The following is a 25,000-nucleotide window of genomic DNA, read 5'->3' as shown; positions in this document are numbered from 1 at the left end:
AAATATATATATATATACCATGAAATAAACTACCAATGTGTATATCACACATTTATATACCACACACACTGCTTTTTTGAAGTATATATATAAATACATACATATATATATATATATATATATATATATAGATAGATATATGTGTTAGATATATATAAATCTCTATATATTTCTACACATAGATTCTTAAATATATATATATATATCTATCAAATAAACTCCAATGTGTATACTACACATATATATATACCACACACACTGTTTTTTTGAAGTGTATATATAAATATATATATATATGTGTTAGATATATAAATCTCTATATATTTCTACACACTAATTCTTAAATATCTATCTATCTATCTATCTATATAGATATATATATATGTGTATATATATATATGTGTGTGTGTGTTTGTTTTGAGTGAAGAGAGGTAAGACTTGGTGGTGGAGAGGGTCTTGCTTCTTGTGTTCTGTGGAGATTCTTCTTCTTCTTCTTCGACGCCTCAAGCAGGTAACTTCTCTTCTTCCCTCAAAGATCTGTGACCATTCCATGCTGCACTAATGATCACCTACTTTGTTATGGGATTACGAGGTTTCTTCATATTAGCAGCCAAAATATGGAGTTTCATATGTTACATATTCAGAAGACAGATACGTTCGGTAAGTAACCAAAAATATATATATATTTTGATGATTTTTCACAAAAGTGAAGAGTAAAAGGAGGGGGAAAAAAAAAGCTAAGAAGGGATGTTTCGGTTTTCTTTTCGTTTATTCCATTATCTATGTTTTTTTGGGTGTAATGTTTTCCCCCCTTGTGTTTATATAAATGAATATATATACATATATATATAGTATGTGGGGCTTTGTAAAGATTTGTGTGTATATATATAGTATATGTGGGGTTGTAAAGATGTGTGTATGTATAAAGTATATATATATATATATATATATATATATAGTATGTGGGGGTTTGTAAAGATGTGTGTGTATGTATAAAGTATATATATATATGGTTTGTAAAGATGTGTGTATGTATAAAGTATATATATGTATATATATATTGTGTGTATATCGTATCTATCTATCTATCTATCTATCGTGTATATGTGTGTATACATGTATGCATATATATTTGTACGTATGTGTATTATTTGTCGTTGATTCTTAACCGATTTTCTGTTAAGATCGAAATCAAATGATTCTCTGTTGTTGCCGATGCTGCTATACTATTAACTGTTAGACATGACCCCCTACAATCGACTGTTGGTTCTAATACACTCTATGGCCATCTATCTATCAATCTATCCCCTACTCTCTACTCTTATATATATATATATATATATATATATATATATATATATATATATATACACCTTATATTTAACTACATATCGACTCTTATTCCTCTATCTATCTATCGATCTATCTATCTCTTATATAATCTACCTCATAATACCTCTACTCTGTATCTTTCTCTATTGTTTATTTCCTAATTTCTTACTACCGTCACCTCCACTTTCTTCTTCTTCTACACCTTTTACCCGATTCACAATTGACATAACTATTCTATAATATAATAATATTTCTACATTCGATGCGAGACTATAATATATTACAAAGTTACACATATAAATATATATATATATATATATATATATATATATATATATATATATATATATATATACACACATTTTGGCCAGGCACAACGCCAACCTTGTAAAGAGGGGAATTTTGAGCAATCGACTTTATATATGTATATATATATGTTAAGTCGATTGTAATGTGTACACTAGATTATTGGTGCCTATATTGTAGGTACCCCGGCAACCTGATTTCATTCGAATTCTGAACACCCATTATATATATATATATATATATACACTAAGTAATTAAGGGTTTAGCAACGATTTGCCTCACCACACACCGAATTTAGAAATAGCAGTCAAAGAGTTTTGGCTATTCTTTCTACCTAAAAGGGAGATCTCAGTAAAACCACAGCACTTTATATATATATATACATATATATATATATATATATATATATATATGCACTCACGCACGCATATATATTGAGAGATACTGAAACTAGATATTATTGTAAATATATGTGGAACCACCGAGTACGGCTCACCAGACCTTGCTGATGGATAACTGTGTCATCCGAGGAAAGGAGGATGATCGCATCCTGAGAGAGGAAACACGAATAGCGATGGTGTGTTTTTTTAGACTCTACCTTTCGTGTATTGAGTACTCGCCCTCCCACTCGCTTCCTCTGTTCCTATGTAGGTATACACTGTATATATATATATATATATATATATATAATATATATATATATATAATCAATGATAACAAAGGGTAAAGTATTTTGGTTTCTCTAGGAGTCTCTTTTTAGAAGTAGAAGAATTAATAAGTATATATATATATATATATATATATATATATATATATATATATATATATATAATATATATATACATATACATATATACGACAGGCTTCTTTCAGTTCCGTCTACCAAATCCACTCACAAGGCATTGGTCGGCCCGGGGCTATAGCAGAAGACACTTGCCCAAGATGCCACGCAGTGGGACTGAACCCGGAACCATGTGGTTCGTAAGCAAGCTACTTACCACACAGCCACTCCTGCGCCTCTCAATATATATATATAATCAATAATAACAAAGGGTAAAGTATTTTGGTTTCTCTAGGAGTCCCTTTTTAAAGTAGTAGAAGTAATAGCTTTTAATAGATTTTTTTGGCTGCTATTTCTAAACTTCGGTATGTGGTAAAGCAAATCTTTGCTGAACCCTTATTTTATAAGTATATTGCTTTTCATCCTTTCGGGGTCGATAAATAAAGTACCAGTTTCGCTCTGGGGTCGATGTAATCGATTTAATCCCTTTGTCCTTGTTTGTCCCCTCAATGTTTAGCCCCTTGTGGGCAATAAAGAAATAATATATATATATATACAAACACACACATATATATACATATAATACACACATATATATATATACAAACGTACAGACTCCTTTATATATAATGCTTAGCTCTAGGTTATATCTGATCGAGCCAGGCTTATAATATTAAGTTCGTTCCACTTGTGACCATCCTGTATTTTAGTGTATCCAGAATTCATTATTTAAGGAGCCCTTCCTTAAAAAAAAAAAAAAAGGAGCGGGGGAGGGGTCAGTGAAAAGAAAAAGGGAGAAAACCCACTGGTAGGATGTATATTTCGAGGGGAACGTGGTAGCTGCTATTTCTGCCAGGTTGTACGACCACGTATCGGCGGCTCCCTCCCACACACACACACACACACACACACACACACACACAATCCAATGTTTTGTATCGTGTGACCCACACATATGCACTTGACATATTTAGCAACTCTTATTTACACCGAGCTCTGTGTGTGGAGAGAGAGGATGTAATATTGCTTAGACATAGATTTCTTGTTAATGGAGGGGAAAGATAATTGGTGTGGAATCAATCAATCAATCAGAGATCAAATATGGTAGTGGCATGTGGGGTTTTTTTATTTATTGATTTATTTATTAATTAATATATAATTATCAGTCACCGGACATGCTGGGGCACCACTTTGAAGAGTTTTTAGTCGATCAAATCGATTCCGATACTCACGTCTTTTTTTGCCTTCTCCTGAAAGTCTGGCATTTGTTCTATCGGTCACTTTTCTGCCGAGCCGCTACGCTACGGGGGACGTAAACAAACCAGCACTGGTTATCAAGTGCTGGTGGGTGAAACATAATTCACATAGGTTTAAATAACTCGGAGCTATTATAGTAGAAGACACTTGCCCAAGGTGCCGCCCAGTAGGACCGAGCCCAAGGTTGGGAAGCCAGCCTTTTAACCACACAGCCACCTCCGTGTTTATTGTATTATTATTATAAATCCTTTAAAATGTTTTAGCCCGAAGGCCGCGGCCATGCTGGGGCACCACCGCTGAAAAATAATTTATCCACTCGTCCCTATCGTTATTTATTTTTCGTGATATTTTTACTGTGACCCGGCTTTTAAAAACTGAATCTTTAAAAAGATGAATAAAGTCAGCCACCACTGACTGGTGTGTCAATGAATGGAATAAAGATGGAGCGAGAGAGAGATTGTGTGATGATGTTTCAGCAGAGATGAATGAGAGAGCAACTAGTGTAGAATGAGTCAGTGGCAAGGATTGAACCCGTAACCATGATGTGCCGTGTAAGCTGAAGGTGTGTGCCAACCCGTTCGGCCAAATCGTTGTGTTTTTCTCAAAATAGGATATAAATTTAGTGAAAATAAATATCGATGAATTGGGAAAAAAAAATTCTTTTTATAGATTTATAGATCGTTTGTGTATGTATTGTCGTGCGTGTATAATATATAGACAGGTATACACAGATATACATATTTATGTGTGTATGAGCATATATGTTATATAACACGCAAACATACATTTGCGTGTAATGTGGATGTGTTTCTATTGATCAATATTGTGTATGCGTTTTGCTACATTATATATATGTATGTATATATATATATATATATTATATATATATATAAATATATATATATATATATATAATGTAGCTAACACATACACGCACGTATAAACACACATATACACATTTGGTGTGGTGTTGATCAACAATCGTGTGTATACATACATTATATGTGTGTGTGTGCTACATTATATATACACACACACACAAACGTGTGTGTGTATACACGTGTTTTAAAACCGTGTGATGTTTACTGCCTCATATCTGTCTATCGATTAATAGTGCACGTGTATGTATATGTGTATATATATATATATATATATATATATATATATATATATATATACACACATACATACATAAACGCACACATCTGTATGGATATATGTATATACATACACAGACACGTGCGTGTGTATATGTACACACATGACATATGTTTACTCTGTCCTAGAAGCCTCAAGATTTCCATCATAAATCTCTCCCTGATAACAATACCTTTATCTCTGTTCAGCCACTTTTATCAACTAAAGTCTATTCTATCTTATCTGTGTTTTTGTTATTGTTTATGTTAGCAATACCACTGAGAAAGGTATCAACACCACCACACCCTCTTCATACCTCGGTTGGTTAGAGCACCCCTCACTTGCGACGTCGCCCCGCCTCCTATCTTTTGTATTTTATTTTGAAAAGGCTTTTAAAAATGTCTGAGGGAACGTCTGGGTGTTGATGTTCTCAGGAATGTGGCGGTGACGGTAGCAGCTGATGCGGATCCAAAGCTCAAGTATTCGGTAGCAACAATTGCTGATAATGAAATGAAAAACAAAAAAAGAAATTCCTAGTCGATGATGTTATGAAAGAAACAGTTTCTGCTGTTGTTGCCCTGGTTTCCTTATCTGTATATGGCTATCTCTCTCTTTCTTTCTGTAGTGGCAAAGCATGAACGTCACAGCACAACTCAGAGCTTATGTGCTTTGGTCAGCCAGAGACTTGTCGAGAAGAGGTCAACACTTGAATGACCTATAACGGTTCCAATTAATCTTAGAACGGAATGAACGCCACACAACCGTCTTCATTGAATACGAGCATTTAGGCTGAAATTCCTCCTTTCGCCCTTTCCGCGGCCAATAAACTAAAGTACTGGCCGAGCACTGGGGTGTGGGGTCGATGTAATCAGATGTCCCCTACTCCAGAATTTCAGGCCTTGTGCCCTATAGTCGAAAGAATTAGTATTATTATTAGGACGGCGAGTTGAGAAAATCGTTTGTGCATCCGATAAAATGCTTAGAGGTATTCCTTCTGGCTCTTATACGTTCTGAATTGAAATACCGCCACAGCCCAACTTCGCCTTTCATCTTTTTCGGGTCGACAAAATAGAAATATCCGTCCAAGTACCGGGGTAGATGTAATCGACTGAACCCCCTCCCACTGAAATTACTATCCTTGTGCCAGAATTAGAAATAATAATAATAATAATAATAATAATAATAATAATTAATTCTTTTATTGGCCACAAGGGCTGACAAAAATTAATTATAACATAAAGGGACGAAACAGGACGAACGTTACAAAGGGTTATTAATTATTATGACACCCGGATTAAATGTTATACTATTTAGTTACGTCCCTTTATAACCGGATTAAATGTTATACTATTCAGTTACGTCCCTTCAAACCTCGCTGAAGTCACCATCCATCCGGTGTATTTAAATTTAGTACCCGTCATGAACTAGGGTCGGTTGATTCCTACCTCTGTCTACCCCTCCTCATTCACATGTGACCATCCCGCCTTTGTGTTATAGTTTATGTATGGGAACAGCATCCTTATTCCAAGAGAGTAAAATATGGTTTGGGGGAAACTTAGCTGCTATTTCTATGTAGTGTCTGCGATAGATTTCTGCCAATGTAGTAAAGGAATCGCCGTTGGAACTGTTTCTCTTTCTCCAGAAAGGCATGAACGTCACAGCTTCTCATTTCCTCCCTTTTCTTCAGCAAAATTTCCAACTTTAGATACTATAATTTTAATCTTTTGCTTGTTTCAGTCATTCGACTGCGGCCACGCTGGGGCACCACCTTGAAGATTTTAGTTGAACGAATCGGCCCCCCCCCCGTATCTATTTTTAAGCTTGTATTTATTCTACCGAACCACTATGTTACAGGTAAGTAAACAAACCAACACCGGTCTTCAATCGTTGGAAGGGGAGGCCAAACACACAGGCACGCATTCACATACACAATGGGCTTCCACACAGTTTCCGTCTACCAAATCTACTGACGAGGCATTGGTTGGCCTGACGCAATTATAGAAGAAGACACTTGCCCAAGGTGCCAAACCCGAAAACCACATGGCTACAAAACAAGCTTATTAACCACAGCTATTCCTGCACCTGTGAAAGGTTCACAAATCTTGGTTGTCTTTACTCTGAGGTTAATCACATGGTTTCAGGTTCAGTCCCACTGCGTGGCACCTTGGGCAAGTGTCTTCTGCGATAGCCTTGGATTTGGTAGACAGAAACTGGAAGAAGCTCGTCGTGTGTATGTGTGTGTTTGTCCCCCTCCACTGCTCTTGGATTGTTTATGTTTCTGTAACTTAGCGGTTTGGCAAAAAGTGATCAACAGAGTAAGCATCAAGCTGCAGATAAAAAAAAGAAATGTACTTTTCTCTCTTTCACTCCTAAACATTTCTCTCCCCCCTCCTCTGAGGTGAGAGTTTTAAGGAAGCATTTGCATATCAAAGGAGAGTGGGAAGGGAGGATATTGTGGACTGCCTTATTTCACCTTGTCACTCTCACCACCACCACCACCACTAAACCACTCCTACCACCACAGCCACTTTCATCACAACCTTCACTACCACCACCACCACCACCACCACTCATGATTACTTCTCCAGTCACAACCACCAACACACACACCATCAAGAACTACTACCCCTCCACAAGCTAATGGAGCAGCCTCTACATGGTTTGTTTTCCATACTAGACATAACCCTTTAGCATTCAAATTTCTTTGTCAAATGTCTCGTTTAATTTATCCACATTGCTTTGAATTAATCACACATTATTATCTTGTAGCTTCAAGATTTCAATTGTGTGCTTCTATATTTTTAGAGTGACATTGTAGGGTAGGTGAGAGAGGTTGGATCTGACCAGGTTCAGCATAAAACAAGTAGAATATTTAGGCCGGATGTGGTCGGATTAAATGCTATAGGACTAAACAGGCAAGGGTGGAGGCGCAATGGCCCAGTGGTTAGGGCAGCGGACTCGCGGTCATAGGATCGCGGTTTCGATTCCCAGACTGGGCGTTGTGAGTGTTTATTGAGCGAAATCACCTAAAGCTCCACGAGGCTCCGGCAGGGGATGGTGGTGATCCCTGCTGTACTCTTTCACCACAACTTTCTCTCACTCTTACTTCCTGTTTCTGTTGTACCTGTATTTCAAAGGGCCGGCCTTGTCACTCTCTGTGTCACGCTGAATATCCCCGAGAACTACGTTAAGGGTACACGTGTCTGTGGAGTGCTCAGCCACTTGCACGTTAATTTCACGAGCAGGCTGTTCCGTTGATTCGGATCAACCGGAACCCTCGTCGTCGTAATCCGACGGAGTGCTTCCACACAAACAGGCAGGGACATCTGTGATAATGTATCTTCCATCACTCAAGAAAGAGAGGATAGTTAGGACAGGTGAGTGTTGACTGAGGGTTTAGTTGTCACTCTCTCTCTCTTTATCTTACATTCCACTTTACCTGTTTGAAAACATAATAATTCTTATCAATCTGACAGCCTCAACATGTGTGTGTGTGTATGAGACACAGCTGTAGGTGTGGCTGTGGACATGTGGTTTGCTCCCTAGTTCCATGGCCCTGAATTTCGTTAAACTTTGTGTTTTATAGCTTCAGGCTGATCAAACCTTTGCTGATGGATTTGGTAGATTGAAACTTGGTGAAGCTTGTCATATATTATATATATATAATATATATATATATACTCTTTTACTCTTTTACTCTTTTACTTGTTTCAGTCATTTGACTGCGGCCATGCTGGAGCACCGCTTTAGTCGAGCAACTCGACCCCGGGACTTATTCTTTTTTGTAAGCCCAGTACTTATTCTATCGGTCTCTTTTGCCGAACGCTAAGTAACGGGGACATAAACACACCAGCATCGGTTGTCAAGCAATGCTAGGGGGACAAATACAGACACACAAACAGACACACACATATATATACATATATACGACGGGCTTCTTTCAGTTTCCGTCTACCAAATCCACTCACAAGGCTTTGGTCGGCCCGAGGCTATAGTAGAAGACACTTGCCCAAGGTGCCATGCAGTGGGACTGAACCCGGAACCATGGGGTTGGTAGACAAGCTACTTACCACACAGCCACTCCTGCGCCTATATATATATATATATATATATATATATATATATATATATATATATATATATATTTAAGTAGTTGAATGAATTATCCTAGTATGGATAATTCGGTTAACCGATACCTGGGTAGCAAATTCACGTCAGAAAAACACGGTTGAAGCTAAATGCCAAGGGCAGAAACCCCGTGTTCTTGTGTGGAAATTTGTGTGTTTTTTAATACAAATAAATAAATGAAAGAATGGAGTTGAACGACGATTTAACAAAATTCCTTTATTCTCGACATATGTTTCGAAGGCTGCATATTCCTAATTTCGAAGGAATAAGGGGTGCATTATGCTGCCTTCTCATCAGGAGAGACAAGGAACTTATGTCAGCATCAAGATGAACAAAAACTCTTAGATGACTGCCCACTCGGAGTCCATAGCGATATATATATATATATCATGATCATTATTTAACGTGTGTTGTCCATGATGGCATGGGTTGGGCGCCATGATAGATCGTTAGCTACTACATGCATGTCGAAGAGCATAGGCTCGAAACGTAAAAGACTTTTTCTATTCCTGAGCGTTATGCTAATACATTTGTTTGTTTGTACACCACCTGCCTTCGTCTTTTGTTTATTTTCGTAAACTTTCTCTTATATATATATATATATATATATATATGTGTGTGTGTGTGTGTGTGTGTGTGTGTAACAGCAGATGAACTAAGCTTTTTGCCCGGTGTGCTAACGTTTCTGCCAGCTCACCACCTTCTATTGAGTCAGATTTTCTGTGGCCAGATGCCCTTTCTGTTGTCAGCCCTCACCTGCTTCCAAGTAATGTAATGGATCCCCTTAACCAGGCATGTTTTTCATGGGGGTTGGAAACAAACAACATTATGTGACAGTCTGCTCCTTTACAACAATCAAGTGATGCCAAGACAAAGGTACACACACACACAACAGGTTTCTTTCAGTTTCTGTCTATCAAATCCACATAAAAGGCTTTGGTTGGCCTGAAGTATATTAGAAACTCGTGCAAGGTGTCCTGCAGTGGGACTGAACCTGAGACCACATAGTTGTGAAGTAAGCGTCTTAATCACACAGCCATGCTTCTACTTACTAATACTCTTTTACTCTTTTACTTGTTTCAGTCATTTGACTGCGGCCATGCTGGAGCACCGCCTTTAGTTGAGCAAATCGACCCTGGGACTTATTCTTTGTAAGCCCAGTACTTATTCTATCGGCCACTTTTGCTGAACCGCTAAGTGACGGGGACGTAAACACACCAGCATCGGTTGTCAAGCAATGCTAGAGGGACAAACACACGCATATACATATATACAACAGGCTTCTTTCAGTTTCCGTCTACCAAATCCACTCACAAGGCATTGGTCGGCCCGGGGCTATAGCAGAAGACACTTGCCCAAGATGCCACGCAGTAGGACTGAACCCGGAACCATGTGGTTGGTTAGCAAGCTACTTACCACACAGCCACTCCTGCGCCTATATACTTGAGTTTCTGCTAAGTTTACCTTGAGGTCTGTTAATTCTAAGTCTTGCTTCTATCTGTGTGATTACTTTTCTAAATTTGCTACTGATTCAGTTGTAAAAACTAGGTTATCAGCATTTGGGAATTCTTATGGTCTTAACCCTTTAGCATTCAGATTATTCTGTCAAATGTAAAGCTTGTTTATTCTCACTGTTTCCAGTTAATCATGCATTATCTTGTGGCTTTGATATTTCAATACTGCAACTGTTTATTTTAAGAACAACATCTTAAGATAGGTGTGAGAGGCCTGGACAAGTGAGTTTGAACATAAATCAGAATATTTCGTTGGGTTCAAGATGACTGGTTTGAATATTACAGGGTTAAACTCCTGTTATTGTTTGGATGGCTATAATAAATAAAAAGGGGCTGAAGATCTACCTGGGACCCCACTTCAACATGTGTGTCAATGGATTATGTTAATTACACTTTTCATACCTACTCTATTTTTGCATATCAAGCATAATCATTGGTATCACGGTCCTACCTCCTTGTTTAACCCTTTTGTTACTGTATTTATTTTGAGATGCTCTGTGTTTCTTTCAATTACTTTAAATATAACAAAGAATTTAGTAAAATAACTTAGTTATCATTCAACTAGTGTTAGGAACATAAATTGTGACTAGGGTTTGGTGGAAGATTTTAATTCAAAACTTATGAAAACAAGACATTTGTACTACAGAGCCAGAGCTGGTTTTGGCCGGGTTGGTAACAAAAGGGTTAACATCCTATCTGAATGTTAAATTTGTTTCTGACCTCACTGCTAATTCTCACCTTGTTCACTGCAGCTCTGCACATGGCTTGTTTGATTCTTACAAGCCGTTCATCTTCCTCTGTGATCCACCATGAAACTGTCAGAGGTCTTTTCTTGGTTGGTAAACAGGTGCAGGCATGGCTTTGTGGCAAGAAATTTACTTCCCATCTACATGGTTTTGGGGTCAGTCTTCCCACTGCATGGCACCTTGGACAACTGCCTTGTACCATAACCTCAGGCCGACCAGTACCTTGTGAATGGATTTCTTTGATGGAAATTGAAAGAAGCTGATGTCTCCTTGTCTTGACATCATGTGGCAATTTTAAATGAGGGTCACTGACATGCAAGCAGTGTCCTTTGTTTCCAGTCTGTGAAAACCATGTATGGCGAGGGGGAAATATTAACCTTGCTTGGAAATATGAGGGTTGGTGACAGGAAGGGTACCCGGCTGTAGAAAATCTGCCTCAACAAAAACCATCTGACTGATGTAAGCATGGAAGAGTTAACATTAAATTGACAATGATGACTAACTGCCCAGAACAGAGGCTTACTCTTGGCCAAGTATTTGCAATTGCCTCACGGGAAACTGGAATCTATATTCCTTATTACCGGCACAAAGCCAAAGCATGTATCATCTCTTTGTAATCTCATAATTTTCATAAACTGTTCCAACAGTTTGATACCTCTTTATTTTCCTCTTTTGACACCTCTACCCGTAAATCCTTGAGTATAATCTGCACCCTTTTCTCAAAATTTAAAGGTCAAAATCCCTAGTGTGTGTTATATATGAGGTTAAAAATGAAAATTATTTTCTAAGCAATGTCCGAGACTCTATTTCTAGGGGCAGACTTAGTCCATAAGCAAGTTTAACACTATGTTGGCTGTCTTTAGCAAAGTCCACTTTGTTACAAGCATTGGGGTGGAAGGTTTCCAGTTTGAGGACAACGAAGAGCCGGGTCTGGGAATTGAAACCGCAATCTTAGAATCATGAGTGCAACAATGTAACCATTAGGTGATGGTAGAAGGAAAATATGTGGAAGCCCATTGTGTGAGCACATCTTTGTGTATGTATCCCTGATCACTCGATAACCAATGTTGGGTTGTTTACATCCCCGTAACTTGGCAGTTCACCAAAAGGGATTGATGCAATATGTACCAGACTTTAAAAAAAATATGAAGCGTTGGAACCTGTTTTATTTTCTGTTTGTGACTAAACTCTTGAAGATGGTGGCTCCAGCATGGCCTCGGTTCCAAAGACTGATATAAATAAGAGACTAAAAAGATAAAGGAATAAATTATTTGGGTTTGAGAAAGAAAGATTATTTGTATTAACGAGCTGGGTTTGGTTAATTAGAGATTTTGACCAGTCTTTACATGATAGTAGTTGGTATTCATTTTTTTGGGTTTTTTTTGGAAATGAAAGGGATTTTAAAAGTAAACTTTGGGTGATAAAAGATTCTATAAATAGTTTCCAGTTGGGTCGTTAGTTTGGTTAAGATAAAAATGAGGTTGTGTTAGTTTCTGGGACATGGTGAGCTCTTGGTGCGGGGTGGGGGGTTTAAACCAGTCTTGGTTGGGAGGGTGTGTCGAACGGGTGCTTATATATATATGTGTACACTTGCATCGATGTACATGTGTGGGTTTAAACCTATGTATGTGTGTGTGTGTGTGTGCTTGTACTTAAGTATGTATGTGTATGCTTTTATCTGTACGTGTGCACGTGTACCTGTACCTATGTCTGTGTATTCTTTCACCTGTCTGTGTGGGTGTAAATGCCAAAAGCAATGAATGTGGCGTCTTAGATAAACAAAAGGTAACTAAAAAAATCTACACACCCACACACACAGAGTAAGTCCAAGAATGGAGGTGTTGGTATCACATTTATTTTTCCTTGTAGTCATTGCTTGGATCTTTGAATCACCTTTAATTTGATTTGATATATATATGTAGGGGTGGCTGTGTGGTAAGTAGCTTGTTTACCAACCACATGGTTCCGGGTTCAGTCCCACTGCGTGGCACCTTGGGCAAGTATCTTCTACTATAGCCTCGGGCCGATCAATGCCTTGTGAGTGGATTTGGTAGTCGTATATATATATATATATATTCAGACTGGAGCCTGGTGCGGCCCCTGGCTTCCCAGACCCGGTCAAACCGTCCAACCCGTGCTAGCGCGGAAAGCGGACGTTAAACGATGATGATGATGATGATGATGATATGTGTGTGTGTGTGCGTGTATGTTTGTATGTCTGTGTTTGTACCCCCAACATCGCTTGACAACCGATGCTGGTGTGTTTATGTCCCCGTCACTTAGCGGTTCAGCAAAAGAGACCGATAGAATAAGTACTGGGCTTACAAAGAATAAGTCCGGGGTCGAGTTACTCGATTAAAGGCGGTGCTCCAGCATGGCCGCAGTCAAATGACTGAAACAAGTAAAAGAGAGTAAAGAGTAAGAGTATGCTAATACATGCATATTGAAAATATACATCATCATCATCGTTTAACGTCCGCTTTCCATGCTGGCATGGGTTGGATGGTTCGACCGGGGATCTGGGAAGCGAGGAGGCTGCACCAGGCTCCAGTCTGATCTGGCAGTGTTTCTACGGCTGGATGCCCTTCCTAACGCCAACCACTCCGTGAGTGTAGTGGGTGCTTTTTACGTGCCACCGGCACAGGTGCCAGGCGAGGCTGGCATGTGTATATTTTCCTCCTGTGTATATTTTCCACTCGTGCAAGGTGTTGCCCAGGGGGACTGAACCTGAAAGCATGTGGTTGCAGTGTGAGCTTCTTAACCACACAGCCATGCCTGTACTTGTAAAACACTTTGGATGATAAATTGTGGTCATAATTGGATTTAGAGAGAGAGAGAGAGAGAGAGAGAGAGAGGAAGAGGGGATGAAGTTGCATTGTGTATTAAAGAGAGACAGAGTGGTTCTAAAGTAGTGGTTCTCAGCTGGGGCCCAAATGACACTCAGGGGTCCATATAAGATTTTATTGTTAAAATTTATCTGAATGCTTAAGTTTGTGTCTCTAGATAGTTATTGAGCACATTCTGACAGCAAACATCGCCTGGGAAGGGTGGTGGTGGTGGTGGTGGTGGGGGGGAGAGATTTCCAAGACAAACATCTTGACGTCGAGATTGGTGAATGTGCAACGCATTTGAAATGACGCTGCACATAATAAAGAGTGCAGCAAAACAAATGGTTGATATTTACTGTTCACCTGAAAGAGTATGTGCATGCAGATAGGTACTTACATATATATATATATACATACAAGTATGTATGTAAATATATGCATATGTGTGTATGTTGTGAGTGGGTATACATACACACATATATATAATGTATATATATAATATATATATATAATGTATATATATAATGTATATATACAGGCATATATTTATGCACGTGTAGGTATGTTGTGTGTGTGTGTGTGTGTACACATACATATATATCTGTGTGTATGTATATATATATATATACATATATATATATATAATATATATGTGTGTGTGTGTGTGCGTGTATGTTTGTATGTCTGTGTTTGTACCCCCAACATCGCTTGACAACCGATGCTGGTGTGTTTATGTCCCCGTCACTTAGCGGTTCAGCAAAAGAGACCGATAGAATAAGTACTGGGCTTACAAAGAATAAGTCCCGGGGTCGAGTTACTCGATTAAAGGCGGTGCTCCAGCATGGCTGCAGTCAAATGACTGAAACAAGTAAAAGAGAGTAAAGAGTAAGAGTATGCTAATACATGCATATTGAAAATATACATCATCATCATCGTTTAACGTCCGCTTTCCATGCTGGCATGGGTTGGATGGTTCGACCGGGGATCTGGGAAGCGAGGAGGCTGCACCAGGCTCCAGTCTGATCTGGCAGTGTTTCTACGGCTGGATGCCCTTCCTAACGCCAACCACTCCGTGAGTGTAGTGGGTGCTTTTTACGTGCCACCGGCACAGGTGCCAGGCGAGGCTGGCATGTGTATATTTTCCTCCTGTGTATATTTTCCACTCGTGCAAGGTGTTGCCCAGGGGGACTGAACCTGAAAGCATGTGGTTGCAGTGTGAGCTTCTTAACCACACAGCCATGCCTGTACTTGTAAAACACTTTGGATGATAAATTGTGGTCATAATTGGATTTAGAGAGAGAGAGAGAGGAAGAGGGGATGAAGTTGCATTGTGTATTAAAGAGAGACAGAGTGGTTCTAAAGTAGTGGTTCACAGCTGGGGCCCAAATGACGCTCAGGGGTCCATATAAGATTTTATTGTTAAAATTTATCTGAATGCTTAAGTTTGTGTCTCTAGATAGTTATTGAGCACATTCTGACAGCAAGCATCGCCTGGGAAGGGTGGTGGTGGTGGTGGTGGTGGGGGGGAGAGATTTCCAAGACAAACATCTTGACGTCGAGATTGGTGAATGTGCAACGCATTTGAAATGACGCTGCACATAATAAAGAGTGCAGCAAAACAAATGGTTGATATTTACTGTTCACCTGAAAGAGTATGTGCATGCAGATAGGTACTTACATATATATATATATACATACAAGTATGTATGTAAATATATGCATATTGTGTATGTTGTGAGGGGTATACATACACACATATATATAATGTATATATATAATATATATATATAATGTTATATATAATGTATATATTTTGCACGTGTAGGTATGTTGTGTGTGTGTGTGTGTGTACACATACATATATATCTGTGTGTATGTATATATATATATATATATATGTATATATATATATATATATATATATATATATATGCATATGTGGGTATGTTGAGTATGTATGTGTATACACACACACACATATGTGTATATACACACACATATATATATATATTATATATATATATAATACATATATATATACACACATACATATATATATACACACACACACATATATATATATATATATATACACACACACACATATATATATATATATATATATATATATATATACACACGTACACACACATGTATGTGGAATCTTGTTTTTCTCTGAGAACTGATCTATCTATATATCCTGTGTCAGCTTTACATATGGTGTTGTGTAATGTAATACACCGTTTGGGCTACATCCACCCCGCCACCACCCATCACCACCCACCTTCACCACCCACCACACTTACCTACCTTACCTCTCTACATATTGTTATATCATACTTATTTTTCTCCCTCCTTCTCTCTCTCTCTCTCTCTACAAGTACACGTTACACTCACTAATCTCTCTCTCTCTCTCCCTGCTTATATTTTTTTCTTGTGTAATCTGTATAGACTGATATGTGTTTGTGAGTGCTTGTTTGCTCTCTCTGTGTGTGTATATGTATATATATATGTATATAACTGTATTGTAGGTTTTTTTGTGTCTATAAGCATGTGCTGTAAATGTTTGCGTGTGCTATTTTGTGTGTAGTTTTGTGTGATATTCGTGTGTGTGTGACCAGCCAACACGTTTATCAGAGAGATGTGAGCTTTATGATGTGGTGTATAGTAGTGGAGGGATTAAAATAGGAAAAAGGCTGGGTACATGTACACTAAAGACGTACATTGTCAGTGTGTGGTGTGTGTGTGTGTGTGTGTGTGTGTGTGTGTTTTTATTGCAGAGGAGAAAGCGGGGTAGGAGATGATATGTGTGGGTGTGTTGCTGTTGTTGTGTTGTTGTTGCCCTGAGGCAGGGATAGGGACTGTGTGAGTGCCTGTATGCATGCTTGTATGTGCGTGTGGGTGTGTGTTGTTGCGAGGGAGGGAGATGTTTTTGGTGTGTGGGTGGATTTTCTGTAAAGGTATTGTGTGTATACTGGGTGTCTATACTGGGTGTCCTGTTGCTCAGTATTAAAGAAGTGGGAGAGAGAGAGAGAGGGGCTGTGTGAAGTGGGCCCCCTAATCTTCACAGTAGTACATGCCAAAACTTGAACATTCAAAACCATCACTGGAGAGGAAGACACGTGTGCAAGTGTGTCTGTGTGTATGTATATGTGTAGGTATATGTTTTTATGTATGTGTGTGTATATATGTATGTATATGTATACACTCACTTGCTGGAAGCTGATGATTCACCCTACTTCTACTTGGTGTTCTTACCACATGCGACCCTCCGGATGATTCATTCTTTTTTGTCGACTCAAGGATCAGATGATGTTGCACTAAAACTCTGAATGGTGGCAGTAAATTGCCAAACTCCACCAAATAACTTTTACACCAAGTATTGAGTGCGTTTTTTGAAACTGTTATTGAATGATGGAAGTTAGTGTTATACGTATGTACGAGGGTGAGTCCAAAAGTAATGCCATTTTGTTATGGACAGGTATAATTACCAACACAGGAACATGTATCACACATCAAAATGAAGCTGGTCCTCTGTGGATCACATCCCTACTTCTCAACTAGTCCCCGTTTCTCTCAATAGCAGTGTTCCACCTTTGAATGAGAGCACGTATCCCTGCTCCATAAAATTCTGTTGACTGTTCTTCGAGCCACTTCTTCACTACCTCCTCATTCACCAGATTTAGCACCTTCAGACTATCATCTCTTCGGTACCCCAAAAGAGGGTTTGAGAGACAAACATTATTCCAGTGACGAGGAAGTGAAAACTGTAGTGAAGCAGTGGCTCAAAGAACAGTCAACAGAATTTTACGGGGCAGGGATACATGCTCTCATTCGAAGGTGGAACATTGATATTGAGAGAAACGGGGACTATGTTGAGAAGTAGAGATGTGATCCACAGAAGACCAGCTTCATTTTGATGTATGATACATGTCCCTGTGTTGGTAATTATACCTGTCGTAAACAAAATGGCATCACTTTGTGACTCACCCTCGTATAATGGCTGCGTGATTAGTACGGTCACTTAGCAACCATGGGATTTCAGGTTCTGTTTCACTCTGGCAACTTGGGCAATTGTCTTTCTTTTGCTATAACCCCAGGCTGACCAGCACATTGAGTGAATTTGGTTGATGGAAACTGCATGGAAGCCCATTGTGTGTATGCATCTTTGTGCCTGTGTTTGTCCCCACCACCATTGCTTGACGAGTACTATTGGTTTGTTTATGTCTCTATAACTTAACAGTTCAGCAAAAGAAACTGATATAATAGGATTGAGTACCAGACCCAAGAAGATAAGTACCTAAGATCGATCTTTTTGACTAAAAGCCTTTTTAACCCTTTAGCATTTAAACCGGCCATATCCGGCCAAAAGCATTCTGCCTGTTTTATGTTCAAACTGGCCAGATCTGATCTCTCACACCAACCCTACAATATCGTTTTAAATATTAACAGCTACCTCATCAAAACATCATAGCTACAAGATAATGCGTGATTAGTTCAAAACAATGTGGATAAAAAAAGCATTAATTTGGGCAGAATAATGTGAACACTAAAGGGTTAAAGGTGGTGCCCCGGCATGACTGCAGTCCAATGACTGAAACCAGCACAAGAGAAAAGATAGAAATATTTAGAGGGCGGAGTGAATAATTAGACCTACATAACGGAGATGTAGAGAGATATGAAGAAATAGGATGAAGAATTACAAATAAAAGCGGTTGGAATAATAGATTTGTGTTCAATATTTGGGAAGAGGGAGGAAGAATAAGGAGAACATCAAAAGATGGAATCAGGGTTGGTTCAATAATTGGATATTTTCCTGGTTTTTATTGCTTAGAATTCCGTACGAAGAGAGGAAGAGCTGGTGAAATCATTAGTGTGTCAGACAAAATGCTTAGTGGCAGTTCTTGTAGTAGCTTTAATTTTTTAGTTCGAATATTGCTGAGGTCAATAAAATGAGTATTGGTTGAGTATTTGGGTAAGTATAATCAACTTCCAAATTGCTGCCTTTAGGATTACTGTCTTGTGCCAAAATCATTCATCATCATCATCTTCGTTTAGCATCCGCTTTCCATGCTGGCATGGGTTGGACGGTTCAACTGGGGTCTGGGAAGTCAGGAATCTGCACCAGGCTCCAGTCTGATCTGGCAATGTTTCTATGGCTGGATGCCCTTCCTAACGCCAACCACTCCATGAGTGTAGTGGGTGCTTTTTACGTGCCAGATGAGGCTGGCAAACGGCCACAATCGGATAGTGCATTTTACGTGCCACCGGCACGGGGGCCCAGACGAGACTGGCAACGGCCATGATCGGATGGTGCTTTTTACGTGCCACCGGCACGAGGCCAGTCGGGGCGGCGCTGGCAACGGCCATGTTCGGATGGTTCTCTTACGTACCACCGGCACTGATATCACAGCTGCAATTTCCATTGATGTTGATTGATTTCGATTTTCACTTGCCTCAACAGGTCTTCACAAGTAGAGTTTTGTGTCCCAAGAAGGAAAGGTATGCATAAGTGGACTGGCTACATCCCATGTAGAGGCCACGGGTTATGGTCTCACTTGTCCTGCCGGGTCTTCTCATGCACAGCGTACAAGGTCTCGGTCTCTAGTCATCTCCTCAGTGAGACCTAAAGTTCGAAGGTCGTGCTTCACCGCCTCGTCCCAGGTTTTCCTGGGTCTGCCTCTTCCACGGGTTCCCTCAACCGCTAGAGTGTGGCACTTTTTCACACAACTATCTTCATCCATTCTTGCCACATGACCATACCAGCGCAAACGTCTCTCTTGCACACCACATCTGATGCTTCTTAGGTCCAGCTTTTCTCTCAAGGTACTTACACTCTGTCAAGTATGAACTATTAAGATGGTGAACTGGCAGCATCACACTGAGTAAAATGCTTGGTGGTACTTTGCCTGTTGTTACATTCCGAGTTCAAATTTTGCCAAGGTCGACTTTGCATTTCGTCCTTTTGGGGTCGATAAATTAAGTACCAGTGAAACACTGGGGTCGATGTGATTGTTCAGTGCATCAACAGTGAAAGAAGATACATGGCAGGATATTTAGTAAACAAGCAAACAAGACCCGCTACAGTATGCTGCTAATGCAGAAGGATTTACCAAAAATGGACTTGAGAGTGCTAATGAATTCTGATCATGAATAGCCAACGAGAAAGAAGAAACTCTATTCTGCATGGAATTACATGATCAGGTCCACCATGAAACTAACAACTTAAAAGACCAGGAAGCATCATGAAGGTGGCTCAGCAAGGGTGACGTAAAAAAAGAATACAGAAAGCCTAATCGTTGCTGCCTAGGACCAGGCATTAGATACCAACTCAGTGAAAAGGGATATATACCACACAAGTGCAATGAACCTCTACAGAATGTGTGGGAAGAGGGTCGAAAGTGTGACTCGCGTTGTTAGTGTTTGTGAAAGCCCTGCACAAAAAGAGTACAAGGGCAGACACGACAAGATAGCCCAAAACTTGGCTACTATGCTGGAAGTATTGATATGAGGTACCAACACACACCGGAAAAGGTTATGGACGAAAAGGGGAAGGCAAAAATCCTCTGGGACTTTGACTTCCAGACAGACAAGGTGTTAGAGCACCGAAGGCCATTAACCTTTAGTAGGGACAAACAAGAGTGCCTGATAATTGACGTGGCAGTGCCAGGAGATCAACATATCATCATGAAAGAAAGAGAAAAGATTGAGAAATATGGAGACCTGAGGATTGAGATTGCTAAGATGTGGCAGCTACGAGAGTCAAACATAAAGGTTATCCCTGTTGTCATGGGAGCATTGGGTTCAATACCACCCAAGTTGAAGAGACATTTGGAAACTTTCAAAATACCCTACAACAGGGGTGGGCGAACTTTTTTGATCGCGGGCCACACAGTGCGTCTTTGGAACCTTGGCGGGCCTCATTTATAAAAATCAAGTGAAAATATTTTTAAAGGCGGTTATAGACCTATAAACACACAATTGATTGAAAGGAAATTTTGTGAAATATTCCACTCGGCGGGCCGCATGAAAACCTATGGCGGCCCGCGGGCCGTAGTTTGCCCACCCCTGCCCTACAATGTAGGCGTATTGCAAAAATCGGCATTAATTGGAACTGCACACATATTGCGTAAAGTAGTCTGTCTGTCTGAGGTCGTTGTTGTGACTTGACAGGCAGAACAAACTCCCCCGCTAGACGATATCTTCAGTCAATAACATCACATATTTGATACTGTGTGATGTCTTGAATAATAACGAAATTTGGTACAGGGCCAGGAATTTCAGGGAAGGGGACGAGTCAATTGCCTCAACTCTTGTGCTCGACTGGTACTTATTTTATCAATACCGAAAGGATGAACGGCAGTGTTGACCTCGGTGGAATTTGAACTTGGAATGCAGACAAGAAATAATGCTTCTAAGCATTTTGTCTGAAGCAGTAACAATTCTGCCAGCTCACATTGCCTAAGTAGAGAAAAAAAAAAAAATAATAATAATAATTTGGGTATTAATCATATAATATTGTGAACAGAGTTGCTGAACAAAAAAAAAGAAAACAGAAATTAAATAAAAAAGATAAATAAAAAGAATGGGGTTCTTTTTTATGAGACAACTTGAACTAAATTTTGGTTGTTTATAAAAGACGAAAACAAAAGAACCAGTTTGAAATGTAGGTAACAGAAGAATTCTTGATGTAAAAGATTGTTGCGTTACAAGAAAACAGAAAGTAGTTATGTCAGTGTGTGTCAGACAGCACAGAAATGGTGTTGTAGGAATAAGAAGCCTTTATTTAAAGGGATTGTTTCTATACAACAGTTGTATGAGAAACAATTACACCATGGAAGGCGCATGTTAGCCATTTCAAAAACACACAAAGACTCTTAACCACTTAGACTTTTTACTGCGGAAGGTGAATATATCCACTTAAAATTTCTTTACCCGTAACTGCGGAAAGCAGTTTTATATACACCAACCTATCTTTTCTTGAAGAATGTCAGGCTTGAAACTAATTTTTTGTTGAGATGTGTCGAGTTTATTGAGGTAACGGGATTTGCAGAAAAATATCAATTCTATTTTTTGGTAGATATTTAACACCATTACTGCAATAACAAGTCAGGTGAGGTACTGGCAGATGGACTGTTGCATCCTCCAATTGATCAATGTCCAATATTTTAAATCCAGGTTTGTCCCTGTTAACGAGGGTGACCGGATCTACCTCACTCTTACAGTAACCACTCTCACACCATCTCGCCAAGTTTTGGGCATCTTCCCCTCTTCAAGCCGACCCTCCCAATCTCCGCCTCCGCCTGTCCCTTCCACATTTTCTTTGCTCAACCTCGCTTTTGCGGTTCATTCACTTTAAACTCGTCCCCCATTTGTTGGTATTTGCTTGGGTCATCCTTGGCTGCTTGGAATAAACATCATCATCATCATTTAGCGTCCGCTTTCCATGCTAGCATGGGTCGGACGGTTCAACTGGGGTCTGGGAAGCCAGGAGGCTGCACCAGGCTCCAGTCTGATCTGGCAGTGTTTCTACAGCTGGATGCCCTTCTTAACGCCAACCACTCCGTGAGTGTAGTGGGTACTTTTTACGTGCCAACAACACAGGTGCCAGACAGAGCTGGCAAACGGCCACAGACGGATGGTGCTGTTTACGTGCCACCGGCATGGGGGCCAGGCGAGGCTGGCAACGGCCACGAACAGATGGTGCTACGTGCCAGGCGAGACTGGCAACAGCCACAAACGGACGGTGCCTCCATGCGCCACCGGCACGGAGGCCAGTCAGGGCGCTGGGCTGGCAACGGCCACGATCGGATGGTTCGCCTACTTGTCACCGGCACTGGTATCACAGCTGCAATTTCCATTGATGCTGATCGACCTCGATCCAGGGTCAAATACATATTGGCTTCAAACACACCAGCATCGGTTGTCAAGCAATGATGGGGGAAACAAACACACACACACACACACACACACAGATATATTCATGACAAGCTTCTTTCAGTTCCCATTTACCAAATCTAGTCACAAGGCTTTTGTTGGCCCTGGGCTGTTGTAGAAAACACTCAAAGTGCCATGCTGTAGGACTGAGTCCGAAGCTGTATGGTTTGGAAGCAAGGCGGCGAGCTGGCAGAAACGTTAGCATGCCGGGCGAAATGCATAGCCGTATTTCGTCTGTCGTTACGTTCCGAGTTCAAATTCCGCCGAGGTTGACTTTGCCTTTCATCCTTTCGGGGTCGATTAAATAAGTACCCGTTACGCACTGGGGTTGATGTAATCGACTTAATCCGTTTGTCTGTCCTTGTTTGTCCCCTCTCTGTTTAGCCCCTTGTGGGTAATAAAGAAATAGGTTTGGAAGCAAAGTTCTCAACCACTCAGCCCCTTGCCTGCAACTATCAGCCACACCTTTTTTATGTATAGATAATTACTTCTGTACTTTCTTGTAATACACTATATGCATGTGTATGTGAGCATTCACAAGTATTTACATCCATAGAATCTATAAATCTATATATACACATAGACAATCTATGAATAAAATTGTAAAATTGAATTCCTTTCGTTGTGGGACAAACTACTTTGTTGACACTGTGCTGACACTATTTAGCTATGCTTCTTATTCAATACTGCATATTGATGATGATGATGATGATGATATTGTCACCATGTTTACCTGTCACACATTATTGACACTGCTTTGTTCAAAGTATCTAACTTTGGAGATTATTCTAAAATCTTTTCAAACCTCCACAACAATTCTTCAGTCCCATCTGCATTAAATACCCCTTACACATGCACATTCAGTTACCCCTCGCCCCCAAGCAGGTGCAGGTATGGATGTGTGGTGAAGATGTTTGTTTTGCAATCGTGTTGTTAAGAGTTAGGTCCCATTATGAAGCACCTTAGGTGAGTGACTTCTACTACAGCTGCTATGGGTGACCAATACCTGTATTCTGACTATTTCTATATTAAGGCGGTGAGCTGGCAGAAACGTTAGCACGCCGGGCGAAATGCGTGGCCGTATTTTGTCTGCTGTTACGTTCTGAGTTCAAATTCCGCCGAGGTTGACTTTGCCTTTCATCCTTGTGGGTAGTAAAGAAATATATTTCTATATTTACATATGTGTGTACACCTTAATAACCAGTCTACAACAGCCATTAATTTAAAACAATGGCAATAAATAGGAATCATATTTGACAGAAATCTGAATGCTAAAGGGTTAAATCTTTATGACACCAATCCTGTGCCCCTGCTTCTACGATACAAACCTTCCTGTTTTAACCCCTTTTAATATCACTCTCTCCGAGACTATACCCCTGCTTCTATGGTGTTTGTTTTGCAATCGTGTTGTCTAGAGTTCGGCCCCACTATGCAGCACCTCGGGTGAGTGTATTTCAACAGGAGTATGGTAACAAAAGGGTTAAAGTGATCTAAAGCAGGGGTTCCCAAACTATGAGCCGCGACCCACAGATGGGTCGTGAACGGAATCTTAGTGGGTCGCAAAAAGTTATAAAATTACGCATTAGCTTTGATTAACTGCTGTCTATCGAGATAGTTCAAGTAGAGTTAAGTGGGTCGTCATAAACTGGTGTGATAAATAGTGGGTCGCGACTCTAAAAAGTTTGGGAACCACTGATCTAAAGTAAAATCTTCCATCCAAATTGCATGTTTATTCAGGTTCCAAATACCAGTTTAATAATGACGGTTATTTTGCTAAATTCTTCATTATTTTCAAACTTCATTGAAATAATCTTGGTGTGAGTTTCAAAAATATGGTTGTGAAAAGGGCTAAAAAAAAAAAAAAAACCAGTTTCGGAAAAACGCAACTATCACCTTTCTCAAATACGACCACTTGTCATCTAGGGTGAACCTTACATCTATTCAGTATAATTGCTGTTTACCCCTTTAGCATTTAAACCGGCCATATCCGGCCAAAAGTATTCTGCTTGGTTTATGTTCAAACTGGCCAGATCT

General features: G+C 39.8%; 1 protein-coding gene across 1 annotated transcript in view; it reads left to right on the top strand.

Moving 5' to 3' along the window:
* Nucleotides 1–305: 305 nt before the first annotated feature.
* The window catches only part of LOC115224872 (CTD nuclear envelope phosphatase 1), a 67,178-nt gene continuing 42,483 nt past the window's right edge, over nucleotides 306–25,000 (top strand). Inside the window, exon 1 of the mRNA XM_029795826.2 lies at nucleotides 306–660. Within this exon, the coding sequence (XP_029651686.1) occupies nucleotides 562–660 (99 nt within the window). The 5' untranslated portion in view covers nucleotides 306–561. The remainder of the gene's footprint in view (nucleotides 661–25,000) is intronic.

Source organism: Octopus sinensis, linkage group LG26 (assembly GCF_006345805.1).
Source record: "Octopus sinensis linkage group LG26, ASM634580v1, whole genome shotgun sequence".
NCBI lineage: Eukaryota > Metazoa > Mollusca > Cephalopoda > Octopoda > Octopodidae > Octopus > Octopus sinensis.
The sequence above is the reverse complement of the archived record's forward strand: the minus strand, read 5'-3'. Positions and strand labels throughout refer to the sequence as shown.